Source organism: Oncorhynchus mykiss, chromosome 6 (genome assembly GCF_013265735.2).
Source record: "Oncorhynchus mykiss isolate Arlee chromosome 6, USDA_OmykA_1.1, whole genome shotgun sequence".
Lineage (NCBI taxonomy): Eukaryota > Metazoa > Chordata > Actinopteri > Salmoniformes > Salmonidae > Oncorhynchus > Oncorhynchus mykiss.
Window position 1 is genome coordinate 28,503,453 of NC_048570.1, and position 24,827 is coordinate 28,528,279.

The 24,827-nt window shown below is 43.6% G+C and overlaps 1 protein-coding gene across 3 annotated transcripts in view; it reads left to right on the top strand.

The window, feature by feature from the left end:
• The window catches only part of LOC110526333 (transcription factor 7-like 1-A), a 47,773-nt gene that overhangs the window by 15,640 nt on the left and 7,306 nt on the right, over positions 1 to 24,827 (top strand). For all 3 annotated transcript variants that reach the window (XM_036979781.1, XM_036979779.1, XM_036979780.1), the window contains exon 4: positions 12,891 to 12,974. In XM_036979781.1, the coding sequence (XP_036835676.1) occupies positions 12,891 to 12,974 (84 nt within the window). The remainder of the gene's footprint in view (positions 1 to 12,890; positions 12,975 to 24,827) is intronic.

The following is a 24,827-nucleotide window of genomic DNA, read 5'->3' on the forward strand; positions in this document are numbered from 1 at the left end:
ATGGCAGCCTCCTGTCCTCTCATGCCAGACGCATGATTCTTTTCTTGTGGCTCTAATTATACATTCTGTTTTATTTGACCTGCCTGTTGTTGTGTTCTGTAATACAATTGCTCACTTATTCCAAACTTTCGCCCCAACAAGGCCTCACAAAGTGCTTATTTTCCTTAACCACATCTTATTGAAATTGCCTTAAAGTCAATTAAATAGAATAAAAACTATACTGTGCTTCCTTTAAAAAAGGCATTCACTCTGCTGCCGTAGCAACAGCTCTGGCTACAGGAAGCAATAATTCAGGATCACATAAAAAATAAAAAAAATTAACCCTGAAATAACTGCGTGAGCTGTAAAAATGCATAGTCTCAGTAAAGCCACAGTATTTCCCTCTCTAGTAAAACCCCCAAGGCACTATTCAGAAAGGCCAAAATAAGAGTAAGCAAAATCCAACACATAACTTGGGCTTGCACTTCATGTTCATGTAAAAAGAGATGGTGTATTGAGACTGAAGTCCAAATTCATTAGTGGGACTTTACAAACAAAACCTAATGTTTGCAGCCTAAATAACTCAGGGCTTGAAGACCAGTCTGGCATTTTTCTAAATATGCATGAGATAGTCATATGACACGAAAGCTCATTGAGTTCAATGAAATTGAATCTCTGGTATGTTTGTGAAATATTTAGAAGTATTTTCCCTGTTGAGTATCAAACCAATACCAAAAGTGTGGATGAATTAGCAAGTTGTTTGTCTGTGTCTTAAACCTCAGCTTTATAGCTTGTAGACGACTATGGCAATGATGTCAGCTCTGTATTGGACTAAGACTGATAGTTGTGAGAAAGCATCGATGAATGTTATGTTGGATTTATCTGGGACTCTTTGGCACAGTCTGTTGGGGAATCTTCGAAAAGCCCCTCCACTGTGTTTTTAAGACCTCCCTCAGCCTGCCTTCCCTCTTCACTCTCCTCTCTCCCTCTTTGCACAAATAGTTATTTTGTGTACAAGAGCATGTTAAGAGGCAAATGAGCCTGGCCTTCATAGGCCATGTTGCCATAGAAACCAGTGCACTCTGGATGGCTGACCTTTGACCCATTTTCCCCGGCTGTGAATAAGAGAGCAGGGCGACCAACCGGGTCACAATAGAGGCCCAACGAGCGGAGGGAGTGCCCCTGTCACAGTCACTTAACTTCACTCCTCTACTTACTAATGGATACTTCAAATGTGCTAGCCATTAGCAGGATGCTAGTGACACTGCTGGAAACAGCGACCTTCTCAGGGTTAGCCCCAAACATAAACTGGATGTTTGCTCTGGGCTGGGGGGCATTGAGCAATATCATTCTGTTATTCACATATCCTACCACACACATCTATAGTTTTTGATGTACTCATATTCAAAATGGCGTAGTTGGTATTGTATCCATTTTATGGCATGTGCATTTGGAACACAGTTTTTCCTGAAAAGATAGTTTTTTGGGGGGGATTATGGTACCAACACTGATAAGGACATTGAAAGTGATTTGATAATGTCTCTTTGTATTGCCTTGGAGTAGTTCATACATTTGTAGGAGACACCAAGATAAATGTAAACACGACATTGTTTAGTTTAAGAATATAACTGTTTAAGGCAATATTTGTCTTTAATGTGAAGAGCATCTTGTTATTTACTGACAACCCTATAAAAGGTGGCCAGTGTATATCTATGTTTAGGTATGACATGATAAATACAGTGTGTGGATATATTCACAGTAAATAATTGTTATTTCCATCAATTATGTACGCACCATAATATTTTCTCCATGTTTTATTTCTCCTTGTAAGTTCCTTAGTTTTCCTCAGGATTGTTTCCATTGACAACTTCCTCCTAAGGTAATCCACTTTACTGCAGAGAGTCAGACTGGATAATGGGCTGTTTTTCCACTAGGATCGTTCCATGTTATTTCAGCAAGCCATGACACCCACCATCTCCGATTGTTCTGAAATCATTTCTGGAGTTAGAAACAGATATTAGCATTCCCGCAACATTATTTTGTTGAAGTATAATTTTATTTCTAACAAGAAGTTTACAATACCAGTTTTCTATGTTTGACAAGTAGTATGTTTACTGAACAGAAATCTAAACGCAACATGCAAAATTGTATTGAATTACATATAAGTTATATATAAGGAAATTAGTCAATTTAAGTAAATGCATTAGGCCCTAATCTATGGATTTCACGACTGGGGAAAAAAGACATGCATATGTTGGTCACAGATACTTTAAAAAAAGGTAGGGGTGTGGATCAGAAAACCAGTCAGTATCTGGTGTGACCATGCCATGCAAATCACCTCCTTCACATAGAGTTGATCAGGCTGTGGAATGTTGTCCAACTCCTCTTCAATGGCTGTGTGAAATTGCTGGATATTTGCGGGAACTGGAACACGCTGTCGTACATGTCAACCCAGAGCATTCCAAACATGCTCAATGGGTGACATGTCTGGTGAGTATGCAGGCCATGGAAGAACTGGGACATTTTCAGCTTTGTTTCAGAACATTCTATTCTCTGCCAATAGCGCTGGTGGACATTCCTGCAGTCAGCATACCAAATGCATGCTCCCTCAACTTGAGATATGATCTGTGGCATTGTGTTGTGTGACAACTGCACATTTTAGAGCCTTTTATTTTGCACCTGTGTACAAGGTGCACCTGTGTAGTGATCATGCTGTTTAATCAGGTTCTTGATATGCCACACCTGTCAGGTGGATGGATTATCTTGGCAAAGGAGAAATGCTCACTAACAGGGATGTAAACAAATTTGTGAGAGGAATAAGCATTTTGTGCGTATGACATGGAACCAACACATCTACAGTGTAGATGCGTCTCGGAGTATTATTTATTTATCCTATGTAATGTATTTAGTTTTTTGGGAATTTGGGTGAACTATCCCTTTTACATTGAGGTGTGGGGATTCTTTGAAAAAGACCTAGAACAGCACCATCTAGTGGCCAGAACCTGGTAATATCAGGATGTAAGATGGGACATAAACCTAACTTAAATGACTAATTCTCTGAACAGGGGAAATAAACATCACCATACTACATGTGAGACATAGAGAACTCAGAACTGATACTATATACTCGTTGTTGGGGTGGGGTGCGGAGGGCCCATGGGTGGCGTTTGTCCCTTTCTTTGGATTCCTCATGTCTAACTCATTGTTAGAAAAAGGTTTAGTCCAAATCAGATGCTAGGTACTATATTGAATTAATATTAAACGAATCCTATACATTTAAATGGCCAATTTGGGTGCAATAAATTAGCTTCTCAGATCAAATTATATTTCAACAAAATAATGAAACAATTTCAGAACAATCTGAGATGGTGGGTCCTCTTTGTGCTTTATGAGGTGGAACGACCCACTAACAACTATTTCTGTGCCCAGTAGCAGCCAAGCTGACCAGCGGAACGACTTGTCGTTTCCCCATCAATTAACCACTAATTAGCACAATGAGGGCTGGACTTTGCCAATGTCTATGTAATTGCCCGCAATGTCTGCAAACAATGGGTCTTAATTCAAACTCGGTGACAAGGTGGGACTACTTACAGCAATTGTCTTTGCTCTGCAAGCTTATAATTGTAAGTCATGCATAGATCAAGTGGAAGTGTCAATGGCTCGCATAAGCAGGTGATTTGAGCGGAGAGAAACGGGGGGACTATGGTGTAAGGTTGACAAGGCAAATGTGTGGAGCTGCTATTCATATGGGTAGAGGATCATTAACACCTCACTCTAACAGCAAGCTGTGTGGCCCATTTGTTTTCTGTTGGAGGGCAAAAGAAAACCATAGGGAGGGGCTCTCCACGCAGTAGGTGATTGACATTATCTACTGGAGCAATCCCTGGAAGCATTCCTCTGGCCCTGCTGTTTGGAGAGGAGAGGGGTGGGAGGGGGCTTGATGCCACAGCGCAAGGCAGCTTTAGGGCAGGTCTGAGCTAGAGTGTTACTGTCAATTAATCTGTTGCCATTGGAATCTTAGAACAGTGTATTAACATTTTAAAGTCATTTGGTTAGTAATTTGTAACCATAAAAAATGGGTCTACAATAGGGTTTTTAGACAGCAGGGTAGCCTAGTGGTTAGAGCGTTGGACTAGTAATCAAAAGGTTGCAAGTTCGAATCCCCGAGCTGAAAAGGTACAAATTTGTCGTTCTGCCCCTGAACAAGCAGTTAACCCACTGTTCCTAGGCCGTCATTGAAAATAAGAATTTGTTCTTAACTGACTTGCCTAATAAAATAAAGGTAAAATAAAAATAAAAGACAAGATTGCTCTTTAAAATAGACATTGTAGACACTCCAAAGACACATTTTTGTAGTTTTGTTTGACTAGAACAGAAGACTCTGAGGATGCCATTGACATCAGATTGATAATACTTTTTAAAACACTCCAACGTCTGCAGATAGTTGGTGGAAAAGTTTGGCCTGTTTATTTCTCTCTCTGGCAGTGTCTGATTTACTTTGACAACAAATGTCCAGACATCTGCCTCTCCTCTCCTCCATGCTCTGATGTTGCCTGGCCAGCAGTATGGCACCACACACTTCAGAGATGACAAAGACACTTGGCCATGTCCCCCCCCCCCCCCCCCCCCCCCCCTGCTCTGTGAGAGAAATTGAACAATTAGAACCCAACTCTGGCAGTCAGCATGCCCCAGAGCATATGCTGTATTCTCTCTGTTCGAAAAACCAAAGAGTTAATCTTGGCTTTTTGGAAATTTTCTGTGGCGACTTTGCCACCTTTGTTGCATCTGGGTCCCTGACATGTAGCACAGTATTCTACTGATGTCTATTTTGAGTTCTGGAGGCTGGAAGACAGAGAGGCATGGAAATGGATCAGATATTTGCAGAAGTTGACTATTTGCACAGCTCTCACAGCTTTTTATCTGACACTCTTCAGTCTCTACAGTGAAACCAGCGTCTCGATGGAGGCCAAACATAGGCCTGCTCAAATTGTTTCTAATGAAATTAAGGACATCTGTCAAGCATTACAGGACTGCCTGAAGTTTACTGTAAAATGTAATTGCTGATTTTAGTTTAGCAGTGTTTTCAATCTATTACAGACTATTCAATAAGACTGCAGCCATGGGAACCTCCTTTTCAATAGTATCTTCCTATTTACCGTGCCATCCTTTCTGGGTTTTAAGTACCTTTTTTATTTGGGGGGGGATTTAATGAAGTCTCCTAACCAGGTTTCTGTGTTCTAGTCAAAAACACCATTTGGATTTGATTTTGATTGAATGGGGGGGGGGGGGGGGGGGGGGGGGGGGCACTAGATTCAGCCGCGGGCTGATTTTTTCCCGGAGTGGATGGTCAGGGGGCAGGAACATAATTCTAATCATTTGTTCACTGCAAATTGACCACGTCAATTGTTTTGAACATAAGAATCATTTCATAACTAGATAACATTGAGCCGTGATCACTTGTCTCTTTTTAATTTTTTCTCATGGGAACACTTGGAGAACCAATTTTCTAAATGAAACACATTTTTAACAGAATTCCTGGTCATTTTAGCAACCTCTGGCCTAAATGTTCTGTTATTTTGCAGAGAGAACATGTCATTCCCATTTGGATTTGAAGCTTCCTCCCCGTACTTAGAGTAAAGTCAACTTCTTCATGAGGAACACTGATCTTTTGCCAACATACAGCTCATTTGGAAACTATTCAGACCCTTCCCCCTTTCCTCATTTTGTTACGTTACAGCCTTATTCTAAAATGGATTACTTTACACACAATCTACACACAATACCTCAAAATGACAAAGCGTAAACAGGTTTTTAGAAATGTTTGCAACAAATAAAAATGTACGGAAATACTTTATTTACATAAGTATTCAGACCCTTTGCTATGAGGCTCGAAATTGAGCTCCGGTGCATCCTGTTTCCATTGATCATCCTAGATGTTTCTGCAACTTGATTGGAGTCCAACTGTGGTACATTCAAATGATTGGACATGTTTTGGAAAGGCACACACCTGTCCATGTAAGGTCCCACAGTTGACAGTGCCTGTCAGAGCAAAAAATAAATACAAATAAAATAAAACCCATGAGGTCGAAGGAATTGTCCATAGAACTCAGAGACAGGATTGTGTTGAGGTCCAGATCTGGGGAAGGGCACCAAAAAATGTCTGCAGCAATGTCTGCAGCAATGTCTGCAGCCTCTGTCATTTTTAAATGGAAGAAGTTTGGAACCACCAAGACTTTTCCTAAGCTGGCTGCCTGTCCAAGCCAAGCAATCGAGGGAGAAGGGCCTTGGTCAAGGAGGTGACCAAGAACCCGATGAGAGCTCCAGAGTTCCTCTGTGGAGATGGGAAAACCTTCCAGAAGGACAAAAATCTCTGCAGTACTCCACCAATCAGGCCTTTATGGTGAGTGGTCAGACGGAAGCCACTCCTCAGTAAAAGGCACATGACGGCTCGCTTGGAGACTCAGACCATGATAAACAAGATTCTCTGGTCTGACCAAGATTGAACTCTTTGGCCTGAATGTCAAGTGTCACGTCTGGAGGAAACCTGGCACCATCCCTATGGTGGTGGCAGCATCATGCTGTGGAGATGTTTTTCAGCGGCAGGGACTGGGAGACTAGTCCGGATCGAGGCAAAGATGAATGGAGTAAAGTACAGAGAGATTCTTGATGAAAACCTGCTCCAGAGTGCTCAGGACCTCAGACTGGGGCGAAGGTTTACCTTCCAACATGATAACGACTCTAAGCACACAGCCAAGACAACGCAGCTTCTGAACAAGTCTCTGAATGTCCTTGAGTGGCCCAGCCATAGCTCTGACTTGAACCCGATCGAACATCTCTGGAGAGACCTGAAAATAGCTGTGTATTAACGCTCCCCATCCAACCTGACAGAGCTTGAGAGGATCTGCAGAGGAGAATGGGAGAAACTCCCCAAATACAGGTGTGCCATGCTTGAAATGTCATACCCAAGAGTCGCATCACTGGCAAAGGTGCTTCAACAAAGTACAGGGGGTCTAAATACTTATGTAAATGTGATATTTTTTTATTTGAATCCATTTTCAAATAAGGCTGTAACGTAACAAAATGTGGAAAAAGTTAAGCGGTCTGAATACTTTCCGAATGTACTGTATTTGTGTGTGTGTGTGTGTAAGACTGTGTCAGGAAAGATTTATAAGAAGCATTTGAATAACTTAGGCTCCTCTGAGTTGATTCCTGAGTTGTTTTTCTCCCTCTTGCTCTCCGTGTCTCCCCTACCACAGCCCACTGGACTGTTCTCTCTCTCTTGTTAGTGAGTGAGTGAGTTGTGTGTAGTTGACTACAGTGAGGTAGGGTGTGTAAGGTTGAGTAGTCATTTGTAGGGAGGGTAGTGGAAGATGGTAGTTTGAGGGTTTCTTTCTCTAACCAGCCGCTCCATCGTGTACAGTGGCAATTATTTAAAGGAGGTTGACTCTTCTGAATATAAAAGTGCCCTAGGGCATGTTCCCCAGTCCTGCCAGAAGCTGTCAAATAAGGGAACGGGGGGGGGGGGGGGGGGGGGGGTAGGGGGGAGCTGGGGGTAGGCATGGTCAGGGTAGACCAAACGCTCACAATAGGGCTTGTTTCATTTGTGGAGGGACTCGTGAATGACATAGATTAGACAGTGAAAACTGTATTGTTTTGTTTTTTCCCCCCAGAAAGCAGCATTCATTAGGCAGTATGCACAGCGCATAATACATGTTCAATGGGGAGCTAGCAGCCTCTAAAAGCAAGGGCCTTCTGACAGTTGTAAGGACTTGGGCCCATTAGTTGGAACCTGCGATTCAGCCTTGAGCAGTGTGGTGAAAATGAAAAGGGCTGATGTCAACTCCAAGAATTCCCCCCCTTTTAGATGGGAATAAGGGTCCCCCTCCCTCCTCCCTCAGTACTCTATTGGACCCCAGCTGTCAGGAAACAATACCCTCTGCCTGCTCCGACAAACTCATTCCTGAATGTTTTTTTCCCCTCTCTCCCTTTCCCCCTGCTGCTATAATGTCTTTTCCATTTTTAACCCGCAGTCATCCAAGTTTCCTTCCTCTCTACAAACTCGGAGTGATGAATGAAGCTTTAAAAATCAAATCCTGCACAGATGATAGATAAGTCTTTTAAGCCTTGAATAGGCTTTTGTCATCTTTCACATGCGTGCAGTGAGTTTTCCCCACCATATATACATCACTTTGTGCAACAGTATAATTTATTAATGAAAGTGCACAGCCTTGGTTTATGTAATATGAGGAAACGTGCCATGTCTTATTGTACAAGATGGCCTTTTCCCATGCAAAATACTCTTTCATTTGTTTGATTCTGGGATGTGGATTTGAGAAGTTGAACAGCAGGACACAATTACGGTATGAGTCAAATGTGATGTGTGTGTGTGTGTGTGTGTGTGTGAGTGAGTGAGTGAGTGGGCACATGTATGTTTAAGTGCACTAGCCCCTGAAACAGCTGAGCTGTTAAAATGGTCTTAACCTTTAGATCAGTGCAGTGAAACAGTCAAAGGTCCACTGATAAGACCTAAGCATAGGTGGCTGAGGTTGGTTACAGGGACCATCATTCTCTCTCTATGAAGCCTGCTTCCGACCTAGCCATTTTGGGGAGTGCCATACTCAACATAAATTAAACTACTGAGTAATGTGCTAAACTTCTCGCAACTAGTGGATCCATTACTAAACAGCAATGCTGTTACATTACTAATGACACATGCAGAGGTGTTGGAATCATGTTGGTATTCAGATGAACTTTGATACCACATGTCTATGTGTGCTCGCACAAATGCATTATAAGCTGAAATGAAAACCCTTTTAATGAATTTGAAGTCGTTGGATACCATGGAGAAAATCCACATGCATGACAATCTGCTGTATCCGGTATTTAAACAGGTTCACAAAGCAGATGGTGGAGCTCTGCATGGAACAGATCACCAGCTCCACACAGCACCAAGACTGATAGGGAAGATATATTTGAAACGTGTTGCTTTCAGGAGGAGATAAAACAACTCCTGTATACATGATCCTGTTCCAATGCGAGGATGCATGGGCTGGGCTGCCATAAAATAACAATTAGTGTTCCCCCCCCCAATTTTTTTTTAAAGGGAAACACTAATGCTCCATATAATGATGACTATGATAACAAGATGAAAAATGCTAACAAGGAAAGTGGATTAGTTTGGTTTGGGTCAAAAGGCCAAAACAATTCACCAGGATGCCATAGGCTTAGTGTTGAGATCCCACCCCTGCCTTTCCCGCCCGATCTGATGGAGCTTCCTTCCAGCTGTGCCTTCCCACCCGCTAGTGGATGGGCGCCCACAGCTGGACTCTTGTTTTTTTTCTCTGACAAACAGAGATTTCACAGTCCCCCTCCAGTCTGCTGTGTTCACTTCCCTCTCCCTCGCTCTGCCAAAAGCCAGTGTCTGACTCCAACAACATGTGAGTCTCATACAGGTGTCTGTCAGAGTTCTGTCTTTCTGCTGGCTCTCACACCATTTATGACATCTGCTCTGGAATAGCTCAACCATATTTCATGCAGTTCAGTCTCAACAAGCATTAGCGAGTTGGTCTACATCAGTGCTTCTCAAAACATTTCGTGCCCCCCAACTCTCCGCCGCGACTGTAAATAGTATCATTTGTCTATAAAATTGTTATAAGTACACCTCTGCATAACATTGTATCAATTGTATTTGATACTGAAAAATAAAATTAAATATAATCAATAAATAATACATTCAAATTGATCAGCAACATTAACTCAGGAGCACAATATATGAAACACTTTGACCTATAAAACAAAAATGAATAAAACAATTTGCTGATTTAAAAAAAAATAAATCAAAATGAAGTCAGGATTAATGGCTACAATGAGCACGTTTTGCAGAGCACAGCTTTTCGAAGCGGGGTTTGAAGCATGATACTGCAACTCTCAGCTCCTGCTCAATGTTTAGCTGGGACCTGTACTTGGTCTTCAGTGCAGCAACAGCAGAGAAGCCAGTCTCACAAAGATAAGATGTTGCAAAAGGAAGAAGAATGCCCATGGCCCTCTGCCCTAAGAGTGGATACTGCCTCTCTACACTCAGCCAGAATTCACTCAGTGTCTGTGATGTGAACCTCAGTCTCAATGTGGAGTCAGACGTCATATCATTGAACTGGTCCTCCTCTGCAGAGCTGAAACCAGTTGGAGTTGGTGCATTGAAAGGATCTCTCACCCAGTCATATTGGGAACTGTTTTCAGGGAAGTACTTTTATTTTTGCAGCACTTGCGTCATTCAGCATGACAGAGACCATGTCTAATGCTGCAGGCAGTATCAGCTCCTCTGCTATGGAGTGTTTTTTTTTTTCACTGAGCAATTTGGTACCTCACCTAATATGCTGCTAACAGTGTTCGCTGGTTTACTGAAGTAGTGTTCACAAAGCGGGACGATTGTTGGCAATATTCTGCTCAAGCGGCTTATCAGCGTGATTGGGGTGTAATGTCTTTAAGTGATGCCTTCATTTATTTGGCTTCATGCTGTCCGCTGCCAATATTTTTAGACACAGTAAACATACCGGTCTTTCCTCGTCCCCCACCGTAGTCACAGTGAAGCCAAGCACTACATACGCTTCGTCATATCTCCTCGTCTCCCACCGTAGTCACAGTGAAGACAAGCACTACATACGCTTCATCATATCTCCTCGTCTCCCACCGTAGTCACAGTGAAGCCAAGCGCTACATACGCTTCACCATATCTCCTCGTCTCCCACCGTAGTCACAGTGAAGCCAAGCACTACATACGCTTCGTCATATCTCCTCGTCTCCCACCGTAGTCACAGTGAAGCCAAGCACTACATATGCTTCACCATATCTCCTCGTCTCCCACCGTAGTCACAGTGAAGCCAAGCACTACATACGCTTCGTCATATCTCCTAGTCTCCCACCGTAGTCACAGTGAAGCCAAGCACTACATACGCTTCATCATATCTCCTCGTCTCCCACCGTAGTCACAGTGAAGCCAAGCGCTACATACGCGTCACCATATCTCCTCGTCTCCCACCGTAGTCACAGTGAAGCCAAGCACTACATACGCTTCGTCATATCTCCTCGTCTCCCACCGTAGTCACAGTGAAGCCAAGCACTACATATGCTTCACCATATCTCCTCGTCTCCCACCGTAGTCACAGTGAAGCCAAGCACTACATACGCTTCGTCATATCTCCTCGTCTCCCACCGTAGTCACAGTGAAGCCAAGCACTACATACGCTTCCTCATATCTCCTCGTCTCCCACCGTAGTCACAGTGAAGCCAAGCACTACATACGCTTCGTCATATCTCCTCGTCTCCCACCGTAGTCACAGTGAAGCCAAGCACTACATACGCTTCGTCATATCTCCTCGTCTCCCACCGTAGTCACAGTGAAGCCAAGCACTACATACGCTTCGTCATATCTTCTCGTCCCCCACCGTAGTCACAGTGAAGCCAGGCACTACATACGCTTCGTCAAATCTCCTCGTCTCCCACCGTAGTCACAGTGAAGCCAAGCACTACATACGCTTCGTCATATCTCCTCGTCTCCCACCGTAGTCACAGTGAAGCCAAGCGCTACATACGCTTCATCATATCTCCTCGTCTCCCACCGTAGTCACAGTGAAGCCAAGCACTACATACGCTTCGTCATATTTCCTCGTCTCCCACCGTAGTCACAGTGAAGCCAAGCGCTACATACGCTTCACCATATCTCCTCGTCTCCCACCGTAGTCACAGTGAAGCCAAGCACTACATACGCTTCATCATATCTCATCGTCTCCCACCGTAGTCACAGTGAAGCCAAGCGCTACATACGCTTTGTCATATTTCCTCGTCTTAGCTTTCGGGAGACTTACGTTTGTCTCATTATCTCCATCTCTCTCCACCTTTCTTTTCATCCCTGTTAAATATTTTTCCATGGTGTCTCTTAAGGGTTTGTTATCTGCACTTCATACCTCCTGCTCTGTGCTCTTGTTAGGTGAATTTTTTTACCTCACCTAATATGCTGCTAACAGTGTTCGCTGGTTTACTGAAGTAGTGTTCACAAAGCGGGACGATTGTTGGCAATATTCTGCTCAAGCGGCTTATCAGCGTGATTGGGGTGTAATGTCTTTAAGTGATGCCTTCATTTATTTGGCTTCATGCTGTCCGCTGCCAACATTTTTAGACACAGTAAACATACCGGTCTTTCCTCGTCCCCCACCGTAGTCACAGTGAAGCCAAGCACTACATACGCTTCGTCATATCTCCTCGTCTCCCACCGTAGTCACAGTGAAGCCAAGCACTACATACGCTTCGTCATATCTCCTCGTCTCCCACCGTAGTCACAGTGAAGACAAGCACTACATACGCTTCATCATATCTCCTCGTCTCCCACCGTAGTCACAGTGAAGCCAAGCGCTACATACGCTTCACCAGCTTTGTCATATTTCCTCGTCTTAGCTTTCGGGAGACTTACGTTTGTCTCATTATCTCCGTCTCTCTCCACCTTTCTTTTCATCCCTGTTAAATATTTTTCCATGGTGTCTCTTAAGGGTTTGTTATCTGCACTTCATACCTCCTGCTCTGTGCTGTGTGCTCTTGTTAGGTGATTTTTTTTTTTTTTTAAATACTCCCTGCGGCCAAAAAAAGCATGTTCCCCGGGGGTCACACGGGCGCGCCCCACTATTTGAGAAGGGCTGGTCTAAGCACATTATAGCAAGTTCGATAACAGCATGTGGTGTAAAATTGTGTGAGTGGTACATTTGAGTGTGCACCAAGCAGATTTGGTATCATTGTATTAGAAATACATTCCTTTTCACTCTTTTCACCCCCCCCCCCCTACATGTTTTTGTATGCTTGTCCTTACTGTATTATTTCAGTGTCCAGACATGTGTGTTTCATGTTACCTATTCTTCACCCCACAGTACCTGCAGATGAAATGGCCTCTACTGGATGTCCCTGGAGCTGCCGGACTCAAAGACCCCCGCTCCCCCACCCCAGGACACCTAGTGAGTACACCATACCATCCATCCAGCCATCCCCGCTCCCCCACCCCAGGACACCTAGTGAGTACACCATACCATCCATCCAGCCACCCCCGCTCCCCCACCCCAGGACACCTAGTGAGTACACCATACCATCCATCCAGCCATCCCCGCTCCCCCACCCCAGGACACCTAGTGAGTACACCATACCATCCATCCAGCCACCCCCGCTCCCCCACCCCAGGACACCTAGTGAGTACACCATACCATCCATCCAGCCATCCCCGCTCCCCCACCCCAGGACACCTAGTGAGTACACCATCCATCCATCCATCCATCCAGCCACCCCCGCTCCCCCGCTCCCCCACCCCAGGACCCCTAGTGAGTACACCATACCATCCATCCAGCCATCCCCGCTCCCCCACCCCAGGACACCTAGTGAGTACACCATCCATCCATCCAGCCACCCCCGCTCCCCCACCCCAGGACCCCTAGTGAGTACACCACACCATCCATCCAGCCACCCCCGCTCCCCCACCCCAGGACACCTAATGAGTACACCATCCAGCCACCCCCACTCTCCCACCCCAGGACACCTAGTGAGTACACCATCCAGCCACCCCCGCTCCCCCACCCCAGGACACCAAGTGAGTACACAACACCATCCATCCAGCCACCCCTGCTCCCCCACCCCAGGACACCAAGTGAGTACACCACACCATCCAGCCAGCCACTCACTGTGTCTAGTAACGGCTCCCAGTATTGTACCTCATATCTGGGTGATCTGGGGTTAGGGAAGTGATCTGTAGTTGTGCTCAGCGAGCCACCCATGGTTACCACACTGTGGTTAAATAATCACAGTGACTCAGCCTGTGACCTTAGTGATTCCGGCTAGACGGGTCTGTTTAGTTTGGTGTGTTTGTCGGATCGCATAAACACAATGATGCACTTGACAAAGTCTTCATTGAGTGGCGTCAATGGGAAGCTGTTGTCAGTGGGAGCAGTGCAGGCCTTGCCCTGGGGAATCCATAGCTTCTCTGTAGCTGACTTCCCTCTCAATTGGAAGCCAATTAAATATATTTTATTAGAGTGCTGACCTGTCAGTGCTGACCTGTCAGTGCTGACCTGTCAGTGACTCTCTGTGAGTATGGCTCGTTTGTCTGCGGGACACAGGGCTCGCTGTGCCCTGTTTTGTTCCTGCCAATGGATTTTATTTTATTTACTTAATATATGACATTATGAAATGCATGGGCCTGTATTTTAGGGCAGCAAAAAAATGTGAATAAGGAGCAGGGTAATTGCAATTGAATTAGGAGGAAATGAAAGGGGCTATTGAAGACTTGACGAGGAACCTGAGGTCTTTGGCTTGGTTCCATGCTGCCCTACCTTGGCTGAACTCAAGATTCGCATAAAAGAAACCTACAAATGTTTGTCTGTGACGAGCCTTCTATATTTGTGCGACCTTCATCTTTATTGAATGTCCATTGAACCAGGAAGGTTGATAGTGAGAGACTTATAGTGAATGAGGACCAGGACTTTGACATTCAGATGTGAAGGATTTAGTTGATTTTGAAGGAGAATATTTTACTTATTTTAATTGCCTAACTTTCGATTTTGTAGTGGACAGTTTGCTTGTTCCCATTTCAAGTCACGGTCTCCTTTCTCGTTTATATTTTCTTGCCCTTCAGCTAAATCTCTTCGGTCCACAGAGTATTTTAGAGTGGTCATGTTAACCAGAAGAGGATGTAGCCAAGAGAAAATCAGGTGATCTGAGAGACAAGGTCATCAGATGTGTGAGCAGAAGTGTCCTCTGATACCCATTCAGACTGAAACACCCCACTGTGCCCTTACCCCCACCATCCACCACCTCCCACCCACACACACACACCATGGCCATATGCCCACGTGCCCCTCTGGTGAGCTGCTGCCAGGGAGCCAGGCTGATTATGTGCTCATTACCCCAGCAGCAGAGAGGGGGAGCAGGAGGCAGGCTCCCCAGGCCTGCAGGGCCCCAGCACTGCACTAATGAGAGCAGGGGGAGCGGATGGGGTCCGTGGGGGTCCAGGGATTACTGCCCAGGGGCCAGGGCCAGCCAGTCAGAGGGACCTGAGGAGAGGGAGCCAGGGGACAGCAGCATCTTTATGTATTCCTGCTCTCTTCTGCAAGCACTCATTACATGTTATAATTGTATATTCATGACGGCTGGTGTGGAGACAAGTTTTTGTCTGGTATTGATTATGTGGGACTTCTGGGGATGACCGTCAAGTATCTTCCACTGTTCATGCACATATGGCTCTTAATTGATACGACTTATCTGCCCTCAAATGTGTTTGTAGCATTTAGCTGCAGCCATTGGTTATGATCATATTCCTGGTGCCTCAGATCACCAATTGTCCCTCACGGTGCCTGGCCTGCAGCAGACAATGTGCATTGTAATGAATGATGGAGCTGGTCTCTCGTTGTGTTAGTGGACCAGGAGTGAGAGGAGTCTGAAATAGAAATGAAACCCTTCTGTGCATTTGAGAAGCCCGGAAACAGGGAAGGCTGTCTGTCCTGTCGCTGCTGTGCAGATTGGGTCCATAAGGCCCGTATGCTAATCAGAGCCTGCTCCGGCCGAGATCCTCAATTATTCACGAGACGACAGGTTTATTTAGCATTCAGTTGGTATTGCTTTTGGTAGTATGGGGGTGGGGTTTGGAGTTGGGGTGGGGGGCTGGATATGGAGAAGGGAACAAGCTTGTCTGTGAATACCACCCCACCGTCCCAATATCACACCCTGTGTTCAGAGAGCTGCCTATTCATGTATTATACATCAAAGGCGATGCAAGGCCAGGTGATGCATTGTGGGTGTCAGCCTCAGCCTTGTCAGTCACCAGTAGTGGTATGCCAGCCGGACTAGACTGGACAGGGAGAGAACTGCCTGCCTTCTGCCTCCTCAGATCACAGCAGTAATAACACACTCCTCAGACTAGACTAACTCTGCCTAATCATCACCATGGTGATCAAGCTGTGTCATTAGCACACACTTCCGCTCATTCAAGTCATTCTACCATTCCTACTGATTTTTCCATGTTAGACATGTCATTGGTAACAAGTGACTCACTGTTAAGCAAGTTTACGAAGTAATGTGGCTTCCTAACGAGGTCTTATAGTCCTGACTTCAGTGTCTATCTGCCCAGTTCAGTCATCAGATGATCAGTACTCTCAGCTCAAATATGGCCTCCTGTTCTGAATTTGACAAAGGTAGAATAATTATTTTCTCTGTGTTTCAATACCCCATTACAGCGCAATCATGATGACAGGAGCGCTGTCTTGGTTCCCTGTGTGTCAGCAGCATGTCATAATTCACTTAGTGGAGTATGGCAGTCACCTGGTTGCTTGTTAATTGAATTGAAGTGGTAAGACCTCAGCATTGACATGGGTTTCCATTCCAAAGATGGCTTCTCCATGAAGTGCCTGTGCATTTTTCAGCACATTAGACTGAGTAGAAGTTTTTGTAAAGACGACAGAGAATGGTACCGGTTGGGTTTGCCAAAGATACTTTCTGCTAGCTCGCAGTCCAAAATAGTTTGAAAGACCTTCGACTGGGTGTCCTCTGAGATTTGCCAGTGTTGCATTACGCATTGAACAACCAGAGTCCATCATGAAATCAAAGGCTTTGGGAAGCCTGAACTGAATACTGATGGAAAGGCTGCAGTCCTTCCATGGCTCTGCAGAAACACTGCTTTTATAGACACACACTGATAGGAATCAGGTCCCAATATCCAAGTACATAGCCACTAATAAACAAGAAAGTGCACTTGGGGGCACTGAGCAAATTTCAGGTCTGCTGAGTGCAAACTTGAACACTTGAACAACAAAATTCCGTGCAACTTCTGGGATGCGTTTATTGTGAACACTGAGGCTGTACTTGCTTTAAGTTACAGTTATAACAGTGGCAAAGTAGACTACTGTGGCTATTTGATCATAATGTAGGCCTATCAAGTGGCCTACCATCAAAAACAATAGAGAAAATGCATCCCATAACATTTTAACATGGAAATAGCTGTTCTATCATTCAGCCTACAGTAGCAGCCAATGTGGGGTGTTCATTGTAGGCAAACATTCCTTAAGACTTTTGGAAAAAAATATGCAGGGCTTGACATTACCCTGTTTATCCGCTTGTCCTTCAGACAAGGTGTAACGATTGTCGTTGGAATGAGACCAACAGAAAACAATCACCCACAACTAAAATGGGGAAAACATTTTCAATCCGAGACAACGAACAGCACCTGCCTCTGATTGAGAACCATACTAGGCCAAACACATGGAAAAAAGAACATAGACTACCCACCCCAATTCACGCCCTGACCAACCTAAAACAAAGACATAACAAAGGAACTAAGGTCAGAAAGTGACACAAGGAGGTGACTGAAAATGTGCTGTTTAATGCAAGAAGGAACCACTTTACAAAATAAAGTGAATTATTATTCCCATACCATTTTTACAGAAAATCAGACAAATGCTACCTTCTGCCTATTGGCTTCTTTAGTCTCAAAGTACAACACTGTCCCTTTAAGACAGAAAAAAATATCTTTACCTGACTCGCTTTTCAAAGATGGATAGAAATGCATACTTTTTGTGCTCTTGTAGGAAGCAACCACTCTCTCATTGCTGATTTAGAAATGAGCTATAACTGTGCTAATAACTCACTTACTAGCAAATTATATGTACAAATGTGCATGCGTGGCTACATGCTGCTCTCGCTTTGATCTCAAAACAAGCGCATCTACTCGCCACCATTAATGCTGTAAAGACAGTCCAGTTAAAATTGAATTGCACACATCCATATATGGCAATGGTCTATTTGCATATAAGGATAGTGCAGCCCTGATTTGGTTATGCATCACTGGTCTGTAGAGTATGGTGCTGAGTCGTGCCACTGAAAAGTGACACAGTCATTTTCTTAACCTTAAACATTCTTGCAATTGACCCTTTCAGAGGGGATGACTGGTCAGACAAAGTGGCGTAGCGCATCTGTGATTAATGGCATAGTTTTTGGTGGGTTGATTCTAAAATCATGTGTCACGGTCAGTCAACTCTTACGTCTGTTTCCTTTTGTCATTGACAAACAAGGCTTGGATTTCTCAGCATGCCATGTGCTCTTTTCACACTTTCTTTCCTGTAGTTTTGAAAGGCCTCTGAGCTTCCCACCCTGAAGTGATTGCGTAGTAGAAAGGCATACACAAAGTTTGTTCTGCGCTCTCTTTCCCCATCGGCTGTTTGCGTAGTAATTCAATTCAGATGTGCAGGATCCAAAAACATGTTTGCTTGAATGAAATCCACCCCATACACCCACATTGACCAAGGAGTGTGGTTTTCTTAGCAGTGTTCCAAGTTTAATGGCCCAGTGAGGTACTGCCACCTCGGCCTACTTCACCTCATACTGCTTAACAGACAGCGACCTTGTCTCTGCACTGGCTCAGCAACTTTTCTTCCTGGTACCGTGTCGACTCAAATCTAATATCATTAGTCAGTGTTGCCACACGCCATTTGTGAAGGCATTGTGTTTTGGTACAGTGGATTGGGCAGTTTTCAACATGAAGGCAGGTCAATGCAGAGCCCATCTGGCTCCAGATTGCACTTTCTCTGTCCCGGCCGTCATGTAGATGTTTATATTTCAAACATATCTTATGTTCCTTGCCCGTGTGATCATGAAGCCAAGCATGTGAAGCTGTCATGGGTAGGAGTGTTATTAGAGGATGAATAGAGGTATTGATGGGCTAGAGTCTATTGACCTAGTTAGTGTCTATTGACACACCTGGAATCTAATGCTGCGTTTAGACGAGGGATGCAAAAACCACCTGTTGGCAAAGCGGGACAAGAAAGCAAGAAAGAGGGTGACAGCAAAAGCAAGCCAGCAGGACAGTATGTGTTGCTACGGAGATTTCAGTAAACAAACAGTGCAAATCAACATCCGGTAGAAAACAAATGCTGCAGCAGACGGCAAAGCTTTAAATATTTGAACTCTGGCGGCAAGTCTCGTCTTCCGCCACCATCCTCTACAGCATTTACATTCGGGGTCTCATTGAAAAGAATGACATCTGGTTTGCTGTCTACCTCGTACCATCTAAACGCAGCATAAGAAAAAAAAATCCCCATCAAAATCTGTCCGTTTAAGCTAGAAATACAGTGTCTAGCTTTTTGAATGGGCTGCGTCTCAATCAGCTGCATCCCCACATGTCGCCCTGCGGTGGAAAGTGGCAGCGCTACAGCGCTGTTTGTCAGACCAGGAGACTTCTTGGTCTTCTCACAAAAAGCACTGTAGCATCTAAACGGTTTGGTCTTCAAAATGATATGATCACTCTATCGAAAGGGAAGACTCACAAACACAGTGGTGTTCTCTGTTTTGCTCTTACAAGCCCCACGGGACTCATCTGAAGATGCTAATGTTGATGTCCCAACATTTGTCTGTTGCTTCCAAACCGTTTGGGCTACAAACTAATATGACCCCACTGTAGAAAGGGGAGACACTCTTGGACACAATGGTGTAGTAACCAAAACCGTGTTAAACAATTCAAAATATATTTTCTATTTGAGATTCTTCAAAGTAGCCACCCTTTGCCTTGATGACAGCTTTACACACTCTTGGCATTCTTTCAACCAGCTTCATGAGGTAGTCACCTGGAATGCATTTCAATTAACAGGTGTGCCCTGTTAAAAGTTAATGCGTTTGAGCCAATCAGCTGTGTTGTGACAAGGTAGGGGTGGTATACAGAAGATAGTCCTATTTGGTAAAAGACCAAGTCCATATTATGGCAAGAACAGCTCAAATAAGCAAAGAGAAATAACAGTCCATCATTACCTTAAGACATGAAGGTCAGTCAATATGTAAAATGTCAAGAACTTTGAAAGTTCCTTCAAGTGCAGTCGCAAAAACCACCAAGTGCTATGATGAAATTGGCTCTCATGAGGATTTGTGATGGTGTGGGGGTGCTTTGCTGGTGACACTGTCTGTGATCTTTTTAGAATTCAAGGCACACTTAACCAGCATGGCTACCACAGCATTCTACAGCGATACGCCATCCCATCTGGTTTGCGCTTCGTGGGGCTAATCATTTGTTTTGCAACAGTACAATGACCCAAAACAGGCTGTGTAAGGACTATTTGATTCAAGAAGGAGAGTGATGGAGTGCTGCATCAGATGACCTGGCCTTCACAATCACCTGACCTCAACCCAATTGAGATGGTTTGGGATGAGTTGGACTGCAGAGGAAAGGAAAAGCAGCCAACAAGTGCTCAGCATATGTGGGAACTCCTTCAAGACGGTTGGAAAAGCATCCCTCATGAAGCTGGTTGAGAGAATGCCAAGAGTGTGCAAAGCTGCCATCAAGGCAAAGGGTGGCTACTTTGAAGAATCACAAATATAAAATATATTTTAATTTGTTTAACACTTTTTTGGTTACTACATGAATCCATATGTGTTATTTCACAGCTTTGAAGTTTTATATTATTCTACCAGGTATAAAATAGCAAAAATAAAGAAAAACCCTTGAATGAGTAGGCGTGTCCAAACTTCTGACTGGTACTGTATTTTTCCTGAGTTTTATAATATCTCCTAGATATAGGACAGACACTTCAAAACCTTTTTCTTTATGATGTATTATTTTGACTGTCTATTTTTCAATTCTTTAATGTATTAATCTATGGGCTATAGTAGTAAAGGCCAAATTCAATATTTTATCAAATTTAATGTTTTTGAGGCCTACTTAAAGGGGTCCTAAAATTCAAAATCAAATGGCTAAATGATCCATGGTATGACCTTCATAAAACAATTCCATATGTCAGCTTAGAACCCCACCCCCCAACATCTTAAACTAACTTAAATCAGTATTTTTTTTTAATCACTTTTACATGTTAAGACGACTTGTCGTGGGAATTTCACATTTAGTAACTGGTAATTACTGTTGAACTGCATTCCAGCTGAACGTTCAAGTGACAGACTGAAGAAGTGTAATACCATTGCCTTCATTTTTAAAAGTTTTCTTATTTAATTGTAGCCACTCATAATATTCAGATCTAGTGGGAGGGACTTACTTACTTTTCAGTCAGTACCTAATAAGCCAGTAGAAGTTGATGAGGTAACCATCTATGTCCCTTAAGGTAGACCACAGAGGGACCTCTCCTCTGGAGATTGTTTAAGCAGGTAGGCTGCTGGCCAAAATGGTTTTGCATGTGAACAGCCCACACCTACAGTACATATTTCTGTTCCACACATTTTTTGGCAACGCTTTACTAAAATGCAGAGTCTGGTATCCATGTTGAAGCTGGCGCTGTTAAACTTAAAAATCCGTTCGTAGTGAACATGCGATTGGTGTATTCCAAAGTACAAATTATTAATGCCGATCATTTCCAATTCTCACTGAAGTGCTTCCCAAAATATGTTGGCACTCAGGTCCAGAGGTCTCAAACAGCATCCACAATATAGGAGAAATTGTATCACATTGTACATGAAGTAGAACAACAAAGCCTGCCTAAAGTATACATGACATTTGAGCACTGGGTTTTCTACATAATGCAATAATGCTTTATGCAACCATCATATAATACAGTGCCTTGCGAAAGTATTCGGCCCCCTTGAACTTTGCAACCTTTTGCCACATTTCAGGCTTCAAACATAAAGATATAAAACTGTATTTTTTGTGAAGAATCAACAACAAGTGGGACACAATCATGAAGTGGAACGACATTTATTGGATATTTCAAACTTTTTTAACAAATCAAAAACTGAAAAATTGGGCGTGCAAAATTATTCAGCCCCCTTAAGTTAATACTTTGTAGCGCCACCTTTTGCTGCGATTACAGCTGTAAGTCGCTTGGGGTATGTCTCTATCAGTTTTGCACATCGAGAGACTGAATTTTTTTCCCATTCCTCCTTGCAAAACAGCTCGAGCTCAGTGAGGTTGGATGGAGAGCATTTGTGAACAGCAGTTTTCAGTTCTTTCCACAGATTCTCGATTGGATTCAGGTCTGGACTTTGACTTGGCCATTCTAACACCTGGATATGTTTATTTTTGAACCATTCCATTGTAGATTTTGCTTATGTTTTGGATCATTGTCTTGTTGGAAGACAAATCTCCGTCCCAGTCTCAGGTCTTTTGCAGACTCCATCAGGTTTTCTTCCAGAATGGTCCTGTATTTGGCTCCATCCATCTTCCCATCAATTTTAACCATCTTCCCTGTCCCTGCTGAAGAAAAGCAGGCCCAAACCATGATGCTGCCACCACCATGTTTGACAGTGGGGATGGTGTGTTCAGCTGTGTTGCTTTTACGCCAAACATAATGTTTTGCATTGTTGCCAAAAAGTTCAATTTTGGTTTCATCTGACCAGAGCACCTTCTTCCACATGTTTGGTGTGTCTCCCAGGTGGCTTGTGGCAAACTTTAAACAACACTTTTTATGGATATCTTTAAGAAATGGCTTTCTTCTTGCCACTCTTCCATAAAGGCCAGATTTGTGCAATATACGACTGATTGTTGTCCTATGGACAGAGTCTCCCACCTCAGCTGTAGATCTCTGCAGTTCATCCAGAGTGATCATGGGCCTCTTGGCTGCATCTCTGATCAGTCTTCTCCTTGTATGAGCTGAAAGTTTAGAGGGACGGCCAGGTCTTGGTAGATTTGCAGTGGTCTCATACTCCTTCCATTTCAATATTATCGCTTGCACAGTGCTCCTTGGGATGTTTAAAGCTTGGGAAATCTTTTTGTATCCAAATCCGGCTTTAAACTTCTTCACAACAGTATCTCGGACCTGCCTGGTGTGTTCCTTGTTCTTCATGATGCTCTCTGCGCTTTTAACGGACCTCTGAGACTATCACAGTGCAGGTGCATTTATACGGAGACTTGATTACACACAGGTGGATTGTATTTATCATCATTAGTCATTTAGGTCAACATTGGATCATTCAGAGATCCTCACTGAACTTCTGGAGAGAGTTTGCTGCACTGAAAGTAAAGGGGCTGAATAATTTTGCACGCCCAATTTTTCAGTTTTTGATTTGTTAAAAAAGTTTGAAATATCCGATAAATGTTGTTCCACTTCATGATTGTGTCCCACTTGTTGTTGATTCTTCACAAAAAAATACAGTTTTATATCTTTATGTTTGAAGCCTGAAATGTGTCAAAAGGTCGCAAAGTTCAAGGGGGCCGAATACTTTTGCAAGGCACTGTATGAAAGCTTTATCCGTATCATGGGTTCTTTGTTTGTTTACACCTAATGTGCACTTTGAACAAATGTATACTTCACCTTTTACAAGGCGTTTAACATTTTAAGTGAATTTTATCTCGTTTCGCTTTGCATATTATCTTCGTCACAACTGGCATTTCTGAAATCAAAGCAGGCTTTGGGAGCAGGAGAAACAAGTTTGCTAAGACTTAAAAAAGGGGAACGGTTGGAACTGATATAAAAAAAGGGGAACGGTTGGAACTGATATAAAAAAGGGGAACGGTTGGAACTGATATAAAAAAAGGGGAACGGTTGGAACTGATATAAAAAAGGGGAACGGTTGGAACTGATATAAAAAAGGGAAACGGTTGGAACTGATATAAAAAAGGGAAGAAAAAGTATGCCTGATATTTGGAACAATTCTAAGCAGCGTGAAGTAAGAGAGCGTACAGCCGTCTCAATGCAAACCTTGTTCCCTCCTGGACCTCATTGGTTAGACGAGAGGTTGAGAAGGAGTTGGGGAGGGATACTGAAGAAAGGTTAGGTCTGGAGGAACAAGATTCCTTTCTCCCCCCCCACCACTGACCCTCCCATGTGACGAGTTGGGCCAACAAGCGTTCCATTGAGCGGGGCAGCCAGGGGAAATGACTGAGGCTGAACGCTGCCTAATGAAAGTAGAGACGCTGGTTATTATTATCATCATCATCATCATCATCCTCCTGGCTGTCCTGGCCAGCTCTAGTGCAGTTAGCTAGCAGACTATGGGGATCTGGAGTTTCTCTGGCACCACACAGCTCTATTAAAAAAGCTGAAATAACAATGAGTCTGGTCCAAAAAACTTATTGAAGTGTATTTCCCAACTCCCATTGTGATTTATGCTGTATTGTGAGTGCTTTGAGTGTATATAGGATTTTATTCCCATATACCATATAGATAGATCTAATACCAGTGTAGTGTACTCAGACCAAATCAATGAGAGATCCTAAAAATGTGTATAGGGGTAACATGGGTGAGTTAGCGGCGTGAGATAAGGGATCCAGTCATGTGTATGGGCATTGAGGTACCTAGAGTACTTACAGGTGTGACTTTTGGATATTGGGCCCTGTTGTTTTGCCTGTTAGGCTGAACAAACAGTTCTCTCCGCCACTAAATGGCCGTAATGGTGTTGGCATGTATCCACAGGCTTTCACTGTGCCTTGGTGGGGATCCAGATTGCATCATCATCACACGCACTGCCACAGCCTGTTTTGTTTACCAGGGAGGAAGAGCGACAGGCAGACACAGACATAGGGGCTCACCATCATCTTTACACACATGACTCAGTGTCACGGTGACTACCAACCACATACAGGGCATTCAGAAAGTATTCAGACCCATTGACCCGTTTTCAACATTTTGTTACGTCACAGCATTATTCTAAAATCGATGAAATTATTTATTTTCTACAATCAATCTACACACAATACCCCATAATAACAATGAGAAAACAACACAAGTGTCTGTCCTATATCTAGGAGATATTATACAACTCGGGAAATATACAGTACCGGTCAGAAGTTTGGACACATACTCATTCAAGGGTTTTTCTTAATTTTTTTACTATTTTATACATTGTAGATTAATAGTGAAGACATCAAAGCTATGAAATAACACATATGGAATCTTGTAGTAACT